This window comes from Lontra canadensis, unplaced genomic scaffold (genome assembly GCF_010015895.1).
Source record: "Lontra canadensis isolate GAN:19392208 unplaced genomic scaffold, GSC_riverotter_1.0 scaffold50, whole genome shotgun sequence".
NCBI classification, from domain to species: domain Eukaryota; kingdom Metazoa; phylum Chordata; class Mammalia; order Carnivora; family Mustelidae; genus Lontra; species Lontra canadensis.
In genome coordinates, this window is record NW_022631044.1 from 3,810,865 (window position 1) to 3,828,632 (window position 17,768).

The 17,768-nt window shown below is 42.8% G+C and overlaps 1 protein-coding gene across 1 annotated transcript in view; it reads right to left on the reverse strand.

Moving 5' to 3' along the window:
* ANTXR1 (ANTXR cell adhesion molecule 1) overlaps window positions 1-17,768 on the reverse strand; it is a 210,337-nt gene that overhangs the window by 136,680 nt on the left and 55,889 nt on the right. Inside the window, exons 7-8 of the mRNA XM_032873745.1 lie at window positions 15,484-15,552; window positions 13,685-13,765 (exon numbers count right to left, since the gene is read on the reverse strand). Coding sequence (XP_032729636.1) covers window positions 13,685-13,765; window positions 15,484-15,552 — 150 coding nt within the window. The remainder of the gene's footprint in view (window positions 1-13,684; window positions 13,766-15,483; window positions 15,553-17,768) is intronic.

Genomic DNA, 17,768 nt, shown 5'->3' on the forward strand with positions numbered 1-17,768 from the left:
TGGTAACATCTTTACTAATATTACTAACATCAAACATTTAATGAGCCAACATTGTGCTACATGCCTCTGGGTGTCCCCGTAAGAATTATTCATTCATTTGTTCTTTCAGCAGATACTTACTGAGCCTATGATATGTCCGTCTTGGTTATGGAGATGTTTAACATCTGGTTAGGGAAATGGGAGTTACACTTGAAAGTATAAATAATGATGGTTTGTCACTGTGGTAGTTTCCAGGGTGAAGGGGTAGATAGTAAATCTGCAGAGTTCACGGGGAAAATCATGGAGGGACATTGGGACAGGCTTCATGAAAGCTGTGGGTGCTGAGGGTAGGACTCTGTCAAGTGGAGAGGAGTGAGTTAGGAGAAGGGTGGGATCCAGGCAAGGAATGGCACAAGCAAAGGCGAGAAGGTAGAAATACATAAACCTCTTTACTTGGAACAAAAGGAGCTTGAAAAGTAGAAATGAGAGTGATGATAGATAAAGCTGGAGAGGTAGGATGGAGAATCGTTTCCAGATTACTCCGAGTTCCACTTTTTGTTAGAAAAGTCTTGGAAAGATGTTTCAGGAGAGGACATTGAAGGCTGCCTGTTGTGCCTCACTCTTTGGACCCCGATAGTCTTATTTAAATGGAAATGGACTCTTTCCTCCAGAAGAGACTTGTAGGGTTGAGAAGAGAATGTCAACCCCATGACCGCACAGGGAGTTAATCAAGGCTGCTTTGGGCCAAGCAGGATATCTGCCTGGTAGGATGTAAGCTTCTCTCCACCATTTATGAATCCCGTGTCTTGCTGAATATTGATTCTCAAATTTCATCCAAGCATTTTAAACAAGTATAGGACACTGAGTTAATTTACCAAGCAAATGAAATCTCTTTATTTGGGCCTTAATTTGGAAATTGAGATGGTTCAGAGGGCTTTGAAAGAAATCATTTCTCTATTTATGAAAAGGGCATTTGTTGAAGGAATTAATAGTGAAATGATAACATTGAAAGTCTAGAAAAGAAAGCAAGCATCTTAGCATTGAGAAACACCCATTTATTGGCACTGATGTATTTATATATGCTTCTTTGTCCCAGCTCAAGTGATACAGACAACACGAGATACAATCAAATGAAAGATACGATAAATTACAAAAGGAGAGGACATGGGTTAAAATAAGGAAAAATAAGGGGAAGATGAAGTAAGGAATGAGAATGGCATAGAAAAAATATACTGGAAAGAGCTTATTTCCTTGCTAGGAGTGGCTCATGGATTTAGCTCTAAACTTTCTAGTAGCAGATGAGAAGGTCAGGCAATATTTATGAGAATCTCAATTGGTGAAATAAAAACAAATCCGTTTCTCAGAAGAGATAATATTTACCCATTCCAGAGAGAAATCTGGGCGTCCTCATAGAGAAGCATTGTGAAAGGAAATGGAGAACATGCTTCAGAAAATCTTTATCTGATATACAGATGACAACACACTAAAATGCAGTCACTGAAATAGGCTCTCACAAACACATGCTTTGGGTAAATCTACAGACGCGAAACTCATAAGAAGCACTATTTCTTTTTTTGACAATTCTAAAGTTCAGGTTTCCAGCTAACTTTTCCTGACATCTCTTCCCACTCTTGGTACAATCTGAAGGCATCTTTGTACTTTGATTCCTCTATTTGTTTTTGACTTCTACACGATTCCACAGTAGGGAGCAATTTGTTCCTATTTGTCAGTGCTTGGTTTATTTCTTGGACTCTGGTTTACCATGCCACAACGCCCCCCTCCCCATAACCTCAAACACTGGTATAGCCTCAGATCCCCACTGGTGCGGGAGCCTGTTCTGATAGCAGAGCACACATGCACTGAGCTCCCCAAGTCCGTGCCAATCTTGGGTAAGCGAGTGGCCCTCACACACCTGGCCCTGGGGAGCTGGTATCACCCCTGAGCTCCTGAGTTCCCTTCACTGTCATTCTGACTTGGGATCAGGGACTCCAAGGATCTATGCGGGGCATCCATGTTTCCGGGCTGCTTCTCCACCCTCCCCATTCCAATGGTTTATCCAGCCCTTTAGGTCTCTTATGTAGGTAACAATGTCCTAGGACGAGGGCTTGCCAGAATCCTGGTGTGCAGGGACTCATCTCCCGCATGACGACTGTCCTACTTGAACTGCGAGGACTGTCCACGCCCTCTCCCGACCAAGTCTGCTGCCCGAAGAGCCACCTCAGCCAGTGGCTGCCTTGACTGAGGGAGGTACCGCCCTTCCGCATGTCCTTAGGCACAAATCTCCAAACAGGACACATTGGAAGAAACAGAATTAACCCATATGGAAAAACTTAGTAAACAGTGGCATTAGAACAACACAAAGCTTTTTTTTTATGTTTTAAATAAAATTCCTCAGGCATTTGGCATCTCTTAATAAGTCATTTTATCATCCACAACTAAAGATTTCAAAATAATCCCAGAATTAAAATGGAGCTATTGGATCTCTCTTGTCCCCGTTCCCAAACTCCATCAAAACACGTAAATGAAATTTTCGCCCATGTAAGTTCCTGACTTTGAACCAACGATTTTGAACCAACTTTTAATATTTAACCAGGGATTTGGTAAAGGAAACACCCGTGAATCTCGGGCCACAAAGACACACCAGCAGGTTTTGTCATAATAAACACACGCTGTATTATTCTCTTGGAGTGTCTGCAATTAGTTGATAAATCTAAGGAGTGTATGAAGGGCCAAAAAATGTCAGCCAAGCTCTGTGATTCAGTCCAGTAAAAACACAGCTTTCCCAATCTTAACTTAAAACATCTGGAAGGGACGCGTTGCAGCCAGTAGAGCAAAATTTATCAGTGAGGGGGATGGGCAGGATCTGTCTGGGACTGCGGCTTCTATTAGTTTGAAATGTCTGGCTTTAAAAGGTAGGAAGTCATGATGGCAGAAGGTGGATCTGGGGGTTCCCTTGTTATTAGCAGCCGAGACTATAATCAGTGTGTCTGAGCTGCAGCAGACAACAGGTCGGCTTCCGTGTCTGGAGACGGGATGGGGGTTGGGGGCGAGGGAGCAGAGGATCTGTCCCCAACCTGAGCAGGGGTAACCGTGGAAGAGGTACAGGTACAGTATGGGGAAATCGCTTGAGGGAGCGAAACAGACTCACACAGGGCCAGGGTGATGGCAGAGGTGAGAGTACGTTGGCTTCTGATGGAGACTGGGCGAAAACCACCACATGCCTCGAGTATAATCCAATGTGAGGAGGGCTCTTGGCTCTGGTTCTGTACTTACTGACCTATGGTCCTTGACATATCCTTTAATTTTCCTGAATCCTAATTTTGGGGAGCAGTTTAATGTACAGAATATAGCCTGGCATCTGGAATCAAATTGCTTGGGTCAACTCCCTCATGAGCGAGCGAGCGGTGTGACCTTGGGCAAGTTCAAACAACCTCTCTGAGTCTCTGTTTCCTCATTTATAAAAGTGGGGTAGGAACAGTACCTACTGCAGAAGGTTGTTGACTTGGGAAGATTAAATGAGATAATACTGGCAGAGACCACAGCACAGTGCCCAGAACCTGGTAAGTTCTCAACTAATGTAACCATTATTCTTAAGAACTTGGGCTCAGGAAACAAAACAATATACATTTGGGCTCTGAATAGATTTATGTTCAAATCTAAGCCCTACCACTTCCTGGCCACGTGGACTTGGACAAGTTATTAAAGCTCAGTTTCCTCTTCTGTAAAAGGGGGATAAAGAAATACACTGACCTCACAGGGCTGTATGATGGTAAAATGAATGATCGATAATAAATGCAGAGACATTTAGCTTGGACTTAGGTGGTCAAATTCACATAGGACTGGAGAGTTGGGAAGGGAATGAGATCAAGGAAAACTGGCAGAGTTTTTGTCTCATAGACAGAGCTACACAGATGTGATCAGTCAGTAGATAGTCATTTAACAACCCTTGGGCCACCAACCAACAAGTGCCCTTCATGAAAATAAAGCACCAAGAAATGTGCTCAGAACATTCTTAGCAGTAAAGCACTTAGGAGAATGTCTTGACATATATTCGGTTCCAGACAATGGTAGTGGATACTATGACTTGTGATAATACTGTTATAGCTACTTCTCTTGGCCAGAGAAAGTAGCTCATATATATTTCTATCCCATCACCCACCACTGGCTCTTGCTTAATCATACCTGCTGGAAAAAAACCCAGAGGGTGGTTGATAATATTTTTCTGTCATCTTTTGGACAGATTTCAAAAAGAAGATAAATGGCAAAGCACATCTGAAATCTACAAAGAACTGTATCAATGCGATGTGTTGCTACTGGTATGGTTATGTTTGCTCATCTCATTAGATCGTTGGGGGAGTAAGAGGAAAAGCAGATGTAAAAAAACTTTGCCAAGTAATAAAAACCATTCAATAAATTTAAAGTGAAATCGATTATGGACCAGTCCAGGTTGCATATAAGAGTTTATTTTTTTGGATTCTAAAACTCTAGCGTTCTTTTGCATAAAGTTCACAGTTTCTGCCAAGATTTCTCAAGAATCCTTAAATAATTGTACATACTCACATAGAGTTATCAGGAACCTCTCCCTTACCATACACATCCCTAATTTTTTTTTTTCTGTAATTGCTCTGCCTCCTTCCCCAATAAACAATCGATTTTTATTTACTTGGCCATTTCCTGTTAAAAGATTTTTTTGTGTCTGTAAATAAAGACATGTCTCTTTTATCCATTCATAGTATAGGGACCTTTTGCTTCCACTCATCTTTTGAAAAGTCTTTCAGAGCATGTTTCTTGGTGTTTTCATTGTTGTGAAGGGCACATTCTGGTTTTAAGATTTTTGGAGCTAGAAGTATGCTGGCCAAAAGTCAGTTAACTACCTCTTGCCTGGTTATGTTCTTTAAGACAAAAACTTAGCAGCTGTCCTTAATCTCACTGTCACCCTTCAAATCGAATATAGATTTTGCCGACCCATCTATGGCCTGGTGATTTTACCAATGAACTATTTCTTCATTCATCTAGTTCCATCTTTCAGAAGACTTATCATGGTTGATAATTACACCTTTTTGTTGTTGTTTGGTCATTATCTATCTTCGTCCTTAGACTATGAAGTCTAGAGGCAAGGAATGAATTTGTTTTACCCAACACCACATATCCACAGTGCCTAACCTGGCACATAGTAGGCATTAAATCAGTATTTATTGAATAAATAAACAAGTAATGAATGTTTTCTGCATGGCTTCATACACTGGCATTACAGTGTATTAGGTTATGGCCTTCCTTTTCCTCTATACTACAATCTTAGGGTCTTTTGAATAACAAGGCCATATTCTGCATCTTGTAACACCCTCCTACACCCTCCTCTTCTTATTAAACATCACCGTCTTTGGGGGACTGCTTTCCCAGATGGCGTGTTTCAACACCTCTATTTTTTTTTTTTTTTTTTTAACGGCTTACCTTTTTAAACAACAATGCTGTAGGTGTAGCATGTCTCTGTGTCTAAGTTCTGGACTGGCCTGCTTTGTAAAAGGCCTTGACCCCTTTACTTGGGAAGATGGAGAGGTCTGGGCTTGGGGGATGGGACTCAGGCTCCCACAGAAGGCCACACACACTACTACAGCTGATAGAATGCACATTGGATAAGCCTGGGGACCACTGCTTTTATAAAATGCTTGCCAGCTTGGGACATACAACTATGTCATCCATGCCTTCAGGAGTGGTGATGTTGTCTCCAAGAATTTTGACTTTAGTTGATTCCTAACAAAGTGTTTATTTTTATTTATTTATTTTAATTTATTTTTATTTTAATTTTATTTTTATTTTTTTAAGAGAGTGAGATTGCAAGTGGCAGGGAGAGGGGTAGAGGGAGAGGATTAGAGAGAATTCCAAGCAGGCTCCGCACCCAGCATGGAGCCTGACCTGGGGCTTGATCTCTTGATCCTGAGATCATGACCTGAGCCAAAACCAAGAGTCAGCTGCCTAACCAACAGAGCCACCCAGACACCCCAGATCTCGAACAAAGTGTTTTTTTTTAAAAAAAGAGAGTCACCTTTCCTAACTAAATTCCATTCCACACTTTAAACCAATAGGCACAGCTATCGTTAACTATGGATATTATCCTAGATCCATGTCAGTTCCACTGAATCTGAATTTAAAATAAAAATCTACTATTATACCGTCATCTGTCCAGCATTCATGTACGATTTTATGTATACTCATATATTACACCAAACAGATACTCTAAGATGCAAGAAACAGTTTAAGACGTTTACTGAATTTTGGACAATAGAGTTTACCCCCCAAATATGCAAGGGTTTCTTTCTTTCTTTCTTTCTTTCTTTCTTTCTTTCTTTCTTTCTTTCTTTCTTTCTTTCTTTTTAGGTCGACCTCTTTTTTTTTTTTTTTAAGTGCAAATGTTTCTGTCTGGGGTGCGGATGGAGGAGGTGAGCCAGCTCACTTAAATTAACACAACTCTTCCCTCAGTTTGGTTCTCGCTCACTGAGTCTCCTGTGAAGGAGCCTAGGACAAACAAGGTCCTGAAACTGAGGAAATTCATTTTTTTTCCACTAAGCCACTTTCCTCTCCTGTTTTCAGAAGGAAAGCTCAGATGGCCGTGAACTCCGAAACGTGGTTTATTTAGTAAGACGAGCATGTCGACCTCCAGAATATTGGCGAAGTCAGCCGCCCTCCTTGAGAGCTGAACCCTGCAGCATTTCACTGGATTTAGTTCCAAATTCCTGTTGCTTTTCCAGTGGGTCTTTCCAGTGGGTCTTAGGTAGGAGGAGGAGCCGAAGGAAGGAGTGGGGGTGACCTGCGGAGTAACTGTTCATGCCCCTCGGCGACCTTGGTCGCCTCGTGAAGCTATGGGGATTTTTATCACATCTGGACTCTTCAATAAGCCAAACAGAAATAATAGCTTAATTGAAATGGCCCAAACGTTTGTAAAGTCTGAAGCTAATTAATAATCGCAGAGGCCAATGTTTTTTAAAAAGAGTTTCTAGCTCACTACAGAAACTATAGTTGATTCTATTTATATGCTGTAAGCAGCCTTGCTAATGTGATTGGAGCCCCAAATGCCATTGTCTATAGATACAATCTTGGAAGAGAAGGTGGGGGAAGGGCCGAGGGGATTCGACCAGAAACAGAGCCACAGAGCTGCCCATTTGTCATGCAGTGTGGGTCACGAATGCTACGCAGGTCTCTGGGCGGCTTCATCATGAGTGAGTGTGCAAAGCATCGCATGGGACACCATGAAGAACATAACACATGTGGCAGTCTCTCTGACGGTGCTGTTTAGCATCTGACCAGGAGGAACGGCAGAGAGCATGAAAAAGACCCACGTGCCAAGCAAATGATGCCAACAGTTAGTGCCACTGGGGTTCAAGGCAGGGAGAGTTCAAGGTGGAGGGGAGACCAGGGCGGACTCCAAGGAGAAGAGAGGACTCAGCAGGGGCTGGAGGTCCAGAGAGGCTTTGAGACAGGATCCAGATGGGCCAAGGAAGAGAAACCCCCTCCTTCCAATCACAAACCAGCCTGCCTGACGAGGAGGGCTGCTGCTATGAGTGGGGCCTCCTGCTCTGCTGGCTCTGGAAAAGAGGTTAGTTCAGTAAAGTCAGGGATTCCAGGACTGTGAGAACATGATGTGGATTTTGATTGGAGGGTAGCCCTTAGCAGTTCCTGGAGGTGCCTTGGAAGAGTAGGTGGAAGGGGAGGCCTGGAAGATGGGCTTTGCCTTTTGTCATAGCTTTTTTAGGACCTGGGCCACACGAGGGGGTACAGGTCTTCCAGTTCCCATGAGGGAAAAGGAGCAATCAGCACAGAATCGGGTTTTCATAAATAAAGCAATTTTATATACACCATGGAATGGATTTATCCTTCAGTTTCACTGATCTTACAGCTTCCTTGATAACGAGGATGTTCATGCCCAAACTCGTGAGAAATCCTTGCAAATATAGTTGTGTGTTTGATACTTGTTTATTGTTGATCAAACACGTGGAATTCTGCTTTACCCTTGCTTAATAGGAAGCCCAATGCAGGCTGAAATATTTATTCCAGGGAATTACTCCTAGAGGGACGTGCATTGGTGCCAGCCACTGGGCTCTCCTTCTCGGAGACTGTGTGCCTGCCTCCAGGTACCGCCCTCGACTGCACACAAAGTGGGGACCGCTGTGGGGAGGAGTTGGCATCACGGTAACCAGGCCAAGTGTTGGGATTCAAAGTTGCAGACCGACGTCCGTGGTATCTGAATCCAGCCCTCATGCAGGTTCTCGTTTCACTGGCTGCAGCACTTTTGCAAAGGCAAACAAAGACCCAGGAGACTTGCTGGACCTTTGCTTCATATTTTTGCTTGAGGGCTGGCGCTACCCTTACCAGCTGTGGTCAGTGGAAATTCCCCGAAGAAGCCACAAGAAGGGAAGGCGAAGGGATAGTTTCTTCCTTTACAGTTTTACTGGCTTTAAGGGCTACAATCTTTCAACCACCCAAAGTCTGTCTTATAATTTCTCAACAGTATTCTGCAAAAGCAAGGAGAAATTCTGTCCTCAGGGGCAGAGTTCTTGAGCATGTGTGGAAGGAAAAGATGTTCTTTTCAGCATGTGTGAAGCTGCCAGCTTCTCCTGGTGAGGAAACTTCATCTCCCGAGCGGAAATCAGTATTTGCAGATGTGCTCCCCACTTAGTAGTGACAGGCAAAGAGCTCCTCTGCCCACCCACTGGGCACCCAGAGGGCAGACCACATGGGCTTTGGCTTTACCTCTGCTGTACCTATGTGAACGGCATCGAGCCACTTCACACTTTTGGTTCCAGGGTCTCCTTCTCTGAAATGGAGCTGCTTCCTGGCCTCCCCACATCATTGAGTAGAGCACCATGGTCATTCCCATCGTGGGCATCAGCGACCCAGTGAAGTCTATTCCAGATCGCCGCTCCCTGCCATGTGGCCTTGGACAAGCTAATGGATCTCTGTCCTTAGGGTACCTACTTCTGTAGAAGGGATGACAATATCCACACTAAAGAGCGGTCATGAGACACCAATGAGACACCCACGTAGAATGATCTGCACAGCCCAGAACCTCAGGACTCAGGATATGGTAGCTTTTATTATTTTTACCTTCCTATGGAACTAGAGGTAGGAGAAAGCACAGGCCCAGGGTCACCCCTTATAGTCGTGTGCTCTCAGGAAGTTTCCCTGAGGCTCAGTTTCTTCATCTGTAAAATAGGAATACTTTCTTCATTTTCTTCATAGGGTTGTTATGATGCTAAAATGGGATTATATTCATCGGGATCAAAGAACAACATTTGGTCCCAAATACAGCTGTAATCTACAGTGGTTGAGTTCTTTCTTTCTTTCTTTTTGAGATTCTGTTTATTTATTGAGAGAGAGCAAGTGGGTGGGAGTTGGCAGGGTGGGGGGCGCAGAGGGAGAGAGGGAATCTCAAGCAGAGTCTGCCCTGGGTACAGAGCCTGATGCCCGGCTTGATCTCACGACCCTAAGATCAGGGCCTGAGCCAAAATCAAGAGGTGCTTCACCGACTAAGCCACGCAGGTGTCCCACACAGGTGTTGATTTCTTTCTGCCTTTTCCCTATGTCCTGCTGCTGAGACTGAAATGGGAAACAATGAGAACGCCATGAAAAATAATGCATTATACAAATGCAACACATAAGTACTTCTCCCTTAGACTACGGAGGGCTGGGGAACAGTGTGAAAAGACCAAAACACAGGAACCAGTTTGTGGAAGCAGAGAATTCTGGGATTTGCTGAATCCAGGCCCTGGACAACCAGCCGTGATTTTCCATTTCCTCAGACATTCTCGGCCGAGTACTATGCAAAGAAGAGGATCTCGGGAACCAGGTCTCGGTTCAAATTCCCCACTTGACCATTACGAGTAGAAAGACTAGAGCAGTCTCTCTGAGGGGCCTGCACCCCAGCTTCCTCACCTGGAACACTGGGATAAGACCTTCTGGAGACCGTGGTTGTGGCAGAGCCTAGCAGAAATGTTGGTGGATAGAAGATGGTCCACAAGTCAATGTGATTTTTCTTCTTTGGGCCAACATGATTATTGATACTGAGGGTTTATGGATTTGTTACCTGGAGGAGAAACAGATCAAGTGCACAATTCTCCATTCCCCGAGAGCCTGAATTTCAAGCGTCCTTGTTCTATGGCCAGACTTTGTATCTGGCTATAGGTTCCCACCATTCTTCGAGTAAAAGAGCCTTCCAGGCCAAGCCTTTGCTTGCCTCCTGACGTCATCTTCTGCCATTCCCCACTTCGGTGGTGCTCTTCCTTCATTCTGCTATGCTCCGTCACAGGGCTGCTCGCTGCCAAGAATGTTCTGTCCATGCTCTTCCAGTGGATGGTCTGATTTCCTTCTTCAGGTCATGTCTGCAAAGGGGCCTGAACTCTGTGTCAATCTCTTTACTCTTAATCTTGGTAGTTGGTTGCCACTTTTGTACCATTTATCACAGTTTTAATTATCTATTTATTTACTCATTTTTATGTGTCCCTCCCATGAGACTATAACCTCCACCAGGCCAGGGTCTCCATCACTTTACTTGTAGCTGAATAGCAAGGTTTGTATGTAAGGTTTCCAGTGAGCACTGGATAAAAGAGCAAATGTTCGCTCCCGCATCTTGATTTGGGATTTAAACATAAGGTCACTATGGGCTGAAAACCTGACGAACCATCTGAGCTTGTTGAGAGCTGCTCCGTACTCCTATTTGGGATAATTAAGCCCAGTCCTGTTTTATTATGAGAAAATCACCAGCCACAAAACAACATCCGTGGGAACAAGCTGGAAAAGATGCTTCAGATGGCGGGCGAAAAAAACAAGAGCTTTCTTTTCAGTATCCAGAGGAGAAATGAACCTACTTCTTAAAAATAGCCAACTTTAGGTCATAATTATTTCTGTCTGACTTGAGAAAGATGAACCCTGCTGTGCTTGTCCCTGCTTCTCTGTCCAAGCAAATGAATTAACAACTGCCATAAACATGGGTTTCAAGTGCTGGAAGGATCGCAACCACAAGCATAACTCTCAGATAAAATCTCCTAAGACTGTTATCATTCAGCTCAAGTTTGGAGACAGGACTCTCAAATTATTATTTTTTTCCCAGTTTTTGGGAGACCATTTTGCTGAAATTCCTTAGACATCTTTGGAGTTAGTTCCATTTGGGGGTGGGAAGAGCTTTCTAAACATCTTGGGGGGCCTCACATCAAGCTTGGGTGAGTTGCTAAGATAGAAATATTCAAGGACAACACTGGTTTCTGCAGATAAAATGATTCTGATTATTTGCGTAGGAACTGCCTCTTGGATGATGTGGGTACCTGGCTCCTAAGGATCTTGGAACAGGTAAGAGTCGTCCCTGTTCAGAATCGGCCATCTGAAGGCAAGACTGTGCACTCATGCAGCAGTAGGCTCATGCCTCTAGACCCCCTCCATTTTTCTTCCTATGTATGTGGACACCACCATCTGATTCTCTTCTCAACTATCACTTGTTAGATGTTCCAAATGTTTCAGTGATTACACCCACGAAGTTGGAATCAAAACCCCTTCAAGGCCCTTATCAGTCTGGTTCCAAACAAATGTCTAGGCTTGTTTCTTATCACTCTTGAGTTTTCACCAAACTCTCCCCCCAGACAGATAGGCATTATTGCTATTGTCCTCAGAGTATGCTTTTCCCTGTTCCAGCTTTTGGGCTGGGGTCATGTCATCTCTTCCCTGATGCTACCCATCACTCCTCCCGAGTCTTTCATGGATTTCATGTCCCACTCTCTTATAAAGGCTCTAACCCAAAGAAATCTACCTCTGAGCTTCATGATCAGTCCTGAATCATGTTTTGCACCATTTGGGTATTGCTTTCTATGTTCCCTGCAGTTCTTGTTGCTTATGTTGTCAAGTAGGCCACACTGATCCCAGACGTTATTTGGAACAAAGGTCCCTCACCTGGGGATCTAGTATTGGGACTGATAATTCTCTCTCAATAATTTCCACTCTCTGGTGAAAGCAGTTTGAGTTGGTTTCTGTTCCTCGTAAATAAACACCTTTTGAGTCTGGACATATTTAAGGTAGGAGTTCCTAAACTGAGGTGAGATTATTTTTCACAACTCTGAAACTGAAGGTCACATATATCATATTCTGAAAGTGTGCCTGGGGCATTAAAAAAAAACAAAACCAAAAACACAACAGATTTAAAAGACAGATTCCTAGGCACCATCTCATACTGTCTATAATAGACTCTCTGGGGATAAGGCCTGGGAACTGGTATTTTAAGTAAGGTTCCCAGGTGATTTTTAAGTATATTCAAGAAAATCTAGAGGATTGGAGGAAACTGACACTAATGTCCATTATATGATTGGAAAGGAAAGTGAAAGAGGAGGTAATTCCTATGTCTTGAGTACCTATCATGTACCTGGAAAAATATTCAGTAATTTCACCAGTGTTATCTCTTATAATCCTCAAACAGGCTGGTGATATAAGTCTTACTATCAATACCTTCTTACAGATAAGGAAACAAGTGAGATAACTCATCCAAGGATCTATAAATGGTAAGTCATCAGACCAGCATTTAAATTCTGGGATGACCAGCTCCAAAGTTCTTCTCACCCTGCAGGAGTTCTCAGCAAAGCTTAGAGGGAGTGAGAGGGGGCATGAAAGTACAGCCACACTGGAGGTTTCCTGGGTCAGACTGGGGGAGCTGGGCAGATCCTAGGTCTGGCTGGAAACCCCTGGATTAAGACCCCCTTGACATCTGAAGGGGACAGTGACCTTCTGAGCTCTGACTTCGCATCCTGGACCCTGAGTCAGGGGCCTGGTGAGCTTCCACTGGAGAAACTGTTGGCCATCTGCCTAATCACAAAACCTAAAGGTAGAGGAGACAGTGCTTCTGGATTTCATCATAGGTGCAGCACACATACTGGCCTTCTGGCTGGGACTTTAAAGACCAGCACCAATAAAATAAAATAAAATAAAATAAAATAAAATAAAATAAAATAAAGACCAGCGTCATCCAATATGCTGGCTGGACCAAGGATCTGGCCTACGTATGGAGGGTGAAGAAGAGAGGCCGATCCTGTTCACTTACAGGAAAGGGGGGGACTAAAAAAACCATTTGTATGTGAGGGATTGTTTCATTCAACCCAGGCTGGATGGAAAGAAGGAATGGCTGACCGCAAACCCTGAAAAACAGTGATTTCCTCCTATTTGGGGACTATAGGTCTAAAGCTGTGTTCCAGTAAAGTCCTCTGGGAAGGTCTTAAAAATTCTGCTCCAGATGACCTCAGTAGGCAGCCTTGGTAAAGAACCACTGGTTGAAAGCCCCTCTGATGGTCAAGAGATAAAGTTAGAGCCTGCCAGTGTTCTAGAAGGAAACTTGCATTCAGTCATGGTTGGAAAAGCTGAGGTCAGGTGCACACCATCAGCCAGTGTTTCCAGTATGAGAGCTGGAACCATCTGGAGTTTGGCTTGCTGCCAGAGCAAGGTCCCTTCCATTTTAAATTTACCTTGTGGGGCAAAACTGGCCCAGGAGAACAAAGAAAGAAACATATGTGGAAGGCAAGGAGGGAGAAGTGGGACATGAAAGATAACAAAGAGAGACAAAGGAATGCTGTCGCAAGCAGAGAACACCAGCCTTAGGGGGAGGGGACTAGAGAATTTTTAGTGGATTGGTGGGGGACAGAGAGTACCCAATGTCCAGTTTTAGAGGAAGTGCTCTACTCACTGAGTGGATGATGCCTTGCAGAGCCTGAAAACCGTCATTCACAGGAAACACATGGTCCTTGCTGTCTGCAATCCGGGCCAGCTGAGAACAGAGCAAACACACAAACACACATGGAGATGGGTCAGGCTTGGCTGCACAGAATGGGGGAGTCCAGGGGACTCCATCGACCTTTAGAACACAGAGGAACCAGAGGGCTTGGGCCTCACTGAAAAGCCCTCAGTAATAATGAGCTTACCAGTGACCTCTCTGGAGTAGGCCTAGAGGGCGGGTCCAGCTTTTACATTTGTTTTAATACTTTTCTCCTTGGAGCAGAGGTAAGATTGCTCTGCTAGATGAACATTTGGCCTGGGTTGATGTATTTATGGATCTGGGGGCAGGCCATTGGCTCATTTTTCTCCCATTCACTCAAATTTCTGTTGGCAACTGTATTTGAATCGAACAGACTCAGGTTTCCTTTCAGAGTCACTTTAAAAATAAGTATAAGTTTTGGTATTGGGCGAGGCCAATGAATGGAGCCCCTTAACTTTCGCCCAAATTGCTCCCTGAGGAGAGCAATTAGTTTCGCTCTCTTGCTTTATGGAGGAGAGGACAGGAGAAAGAAGAGTCTGACCTGTGGGCTTTTCTGGTCCGAATCCATAGTTCTGGGACTGTCACAGTCATGGTCAGTGCCACGACCTACCCTGCTTGCAAAAGTAACACATAACCAATGGGAAGTTTCAGAACACCCAGGAGGGTTAAAAAGAGAAAAAGTTACTCATCTATCTGTATGTCTATCTATCTATCTATACATCTATCTGTCATCTATCCATCCATCACCCACCTACCATTTTTCTCTTATTAATCTGATATACTATGTAGTCTTTCATACTTTCCCTACTCAAATACACACATTTATTTTAAAAGTGGACTCAGACTATTCCCACGTTTTTGTAACCCAATTTTATTCACCTAATAAGGTATCATAAGAATTGTCCCATGTCATTAAAACAAAAAGAAATGATGACCTACATTGAGGAACATTTATATAGGTTGTTAGCAAAATTTCACAATTTGCATATCTATACTTGTACATATTTTTTGCCCACTTGCCAAGTATGCGCGACCCTTGAATAACATGGGTTTGACCTGAGCAGGTCCACCTACATGTGAATTTTTTTCAATAAATACAGTAAAATACTGTAAATGTATTTTCTCTACCTTATGATTTTCTTAGTAACATTTTCTTTTTTCTGGCTTACTTTGTTATAAGAATACAGTATATAAGGCATATAACATACAAAATACATGTTAATCAACTGTTTATGTTATTTCCAGCCAACAGTAGGCTGTTAGTAGTTCAGTTTTTTGGGAGTCAAAAGCTGTCCAGGGGTTTTTGACTGTGTAGGAGGGCTGATATCCCTATCCCTGGCACCAAGGGCCAACTATATTTATTTTTTGTATTGAAAATGCACTGAATTTCTAATAGGAGAAGAGGGATGTTTGAGATTTAAGCAAAATTAGATTCATTAAATTAAGAAGAAAACAACCAACAAGTTTCTTAATTTTATTCAGATCTCTTTTGATGCCTTGGCAATTTAAACATCTACCAAGAAAGTTAACCAAGGAAGATACCACCTGGATAGTCTGCATTCACCACCCCCAAGTGCATGGTTTTGGCTTCTTGTACCTTACACGCCTAATAATTCTTGCTTGCTCAACATTTATGGAAAAATAACCTAGTTAAGGGGTGTTTGTGCTGCTGCACTGAATACACGTGTTCTCTATCATTCACAAGCTCCCAAACCTGAGGAAATCCATACCTGTGTTTCATTGAAATCCTTCACACCGACACAGTAAACAATGGCACCAAGATCTCGAGATCTGTTAGCCTGGGTCAATGGAGAACAGCCATTAGACAGAGAAATGGCAAATATACTCCTTTTGGAGGAACCAGACTAACTTCCACGATCGGGTATTTATTGAGCACCTACTATGCACCACGTACCACAATGGAGAGGGCAATCCCTGTTCCTGAGGAGCTCACTCTCCAGTAAACAGCACATTCTACCATGATGCATGAGGGACATGAGGGGAGTGAGTAGCCTAACGGGATGGGTTGAGAAAGTGTTAGAAGTAGAGTCTTGATGAAGGGATTTGAAAGATGAGGGGAGGAAAAGGGAATGGCAAGCTAGGCTAAGTCTATTAAATATTCTTGGTGTGGGTGCTCCTGGGTGGCTCAGCCGGTTCAGCACCTAGCTCTTGATTTTGGCTCAGGTCATGATCTCAGGGTGCTGAGATCAAGCCCTGCATTAGACTCCATGATCAGCACAGAGTCTGCTCAGGATGCTTTCCCTTCTCTCTCTCTCCCCAGCTCATCTCCTGCTTGTTCTCTCTCTAAAATAAAAATAATCTCAAAAATATATTCTGGGGAAATAATTATTCCATTCCTCTGAAGAATTTTTATGGCACACTTTTCTTTCTTTGTAATAACAGCATGGTATAATAGAAAGGATGTGGCCTTTGGAACTCAATAGACCTAGGTTTGGCTTTGCTCTGTAAAGTGTTTGGGGATCCAATGAGATAACATACTCAGAGCTCCTCATACAAGGCCTGGAACAACACGATGCTTATAAATGTCAGCACCCTTTGTGAATAAGGCCTTTTTCATTCCCATAGAGTATACCTGTTTAATGGTCTGAGAATTACAGTCTATATTTGAGTAAGTGAACCCATGACCATCTCTACAATTATCGAGAGAGCAACATAATGAATAACACCCATGTTTTGGCTTGATCTTAATATTTGATTTATTAAAGGCTCTGATGTCTTATTTCCAGGTTCTTCTGTGTTTCAGAATAGAAAATAAAAGTTGGAAATCATTGGAATATACAGTAGGTGCTTAATAAATAATTGACAATAGACACATAGTAGGTGCTCAGTGTATGCATATTGATCTGAATTGTGTTCCTCCTCCACCCCTGGCTTTAGTATTCAAACCCATGTGTGACTGAAACATTCTTGAAACACTGAATTTTAGAAGAAACAGAAACATATATATTTTTCCTTTCATTTAAAAAATATCACTTGCTGCTTTAAGAATAAAACAAAATTTAGACACAGTTTATCTCTAGCCTTATCTGTAATAATTTATCTGAATCTTTCCCTCTATTTGGGCTTTATATAGGATAAAAATGGAAAGACTAATTTCTTTATGTATCTTGAGCTTTATCTTTCTTTTTCAGAAAGCCTCCTTCTCTTGGCCCTGGCACTCCAAATATTTTTCCAAGTTTGTACATGCCATACCTAAAATTCTTTTCTACTAACCCATATTTTAAGCCTCTGACATCCATCATTTATTTCATATTCAGTTATTTCCTTATTAGGGTTTTTACTTTATTTGACTGTTGTTCAGGACCTAAAATAAGCCCTTCTGTGTTCCCACTGTATCGTTAGTTTCAACTTTAGAATATGAGAATATATTATTTTCCAAATGCTCAGGCAGGGTCTGTCACATTTACTTGTGTGTTTCCATTGCAAATGGTATTTTGTACTAATTACGGGTAGGGGAGAAGTAGTATGTTTACCTACATCATTTCCTCACACCCTTTGCCAGCAGAGGCTTCAAAAAGCATCACTACATCCTCACATGGTAAGCACCATGAGGGCAGTAGACGTATCTTCTCCACTTGTTTCCCTAGTATTAGGCAAAGTGTCCAGCATGTGCGGAGCTCTCAGTTAACACCGAATGAATGAATGAATGAATAAATGAATGCCAAGGGACCTGGATTTAAATCAAATAATAGTCAAGAGCTTGAAATAAGGGTCATGCTCTGATTAACTCCTCCCCCAGAGGCCAGCATCTCCTTCCTCACTGTCTATCTTTTTCCTTATTGTGTTTCTCTCTAACTTGGCTCGAAGGAGCCTTTGTCACTTTGTCAGTAATGGTGAACTGGTTTCTTGGGCCAATTATACATGTGGCTCAAATCTCAGACTAGAAAAGAAAGGGTTTCCTAAATATAAACATTAATTCTCAGTTCCTGAATAAACTTCTCTTTCTGAAACTCTTTATACAAACTGGAAGCTTCATTTAGAGAGAATTCTCTCA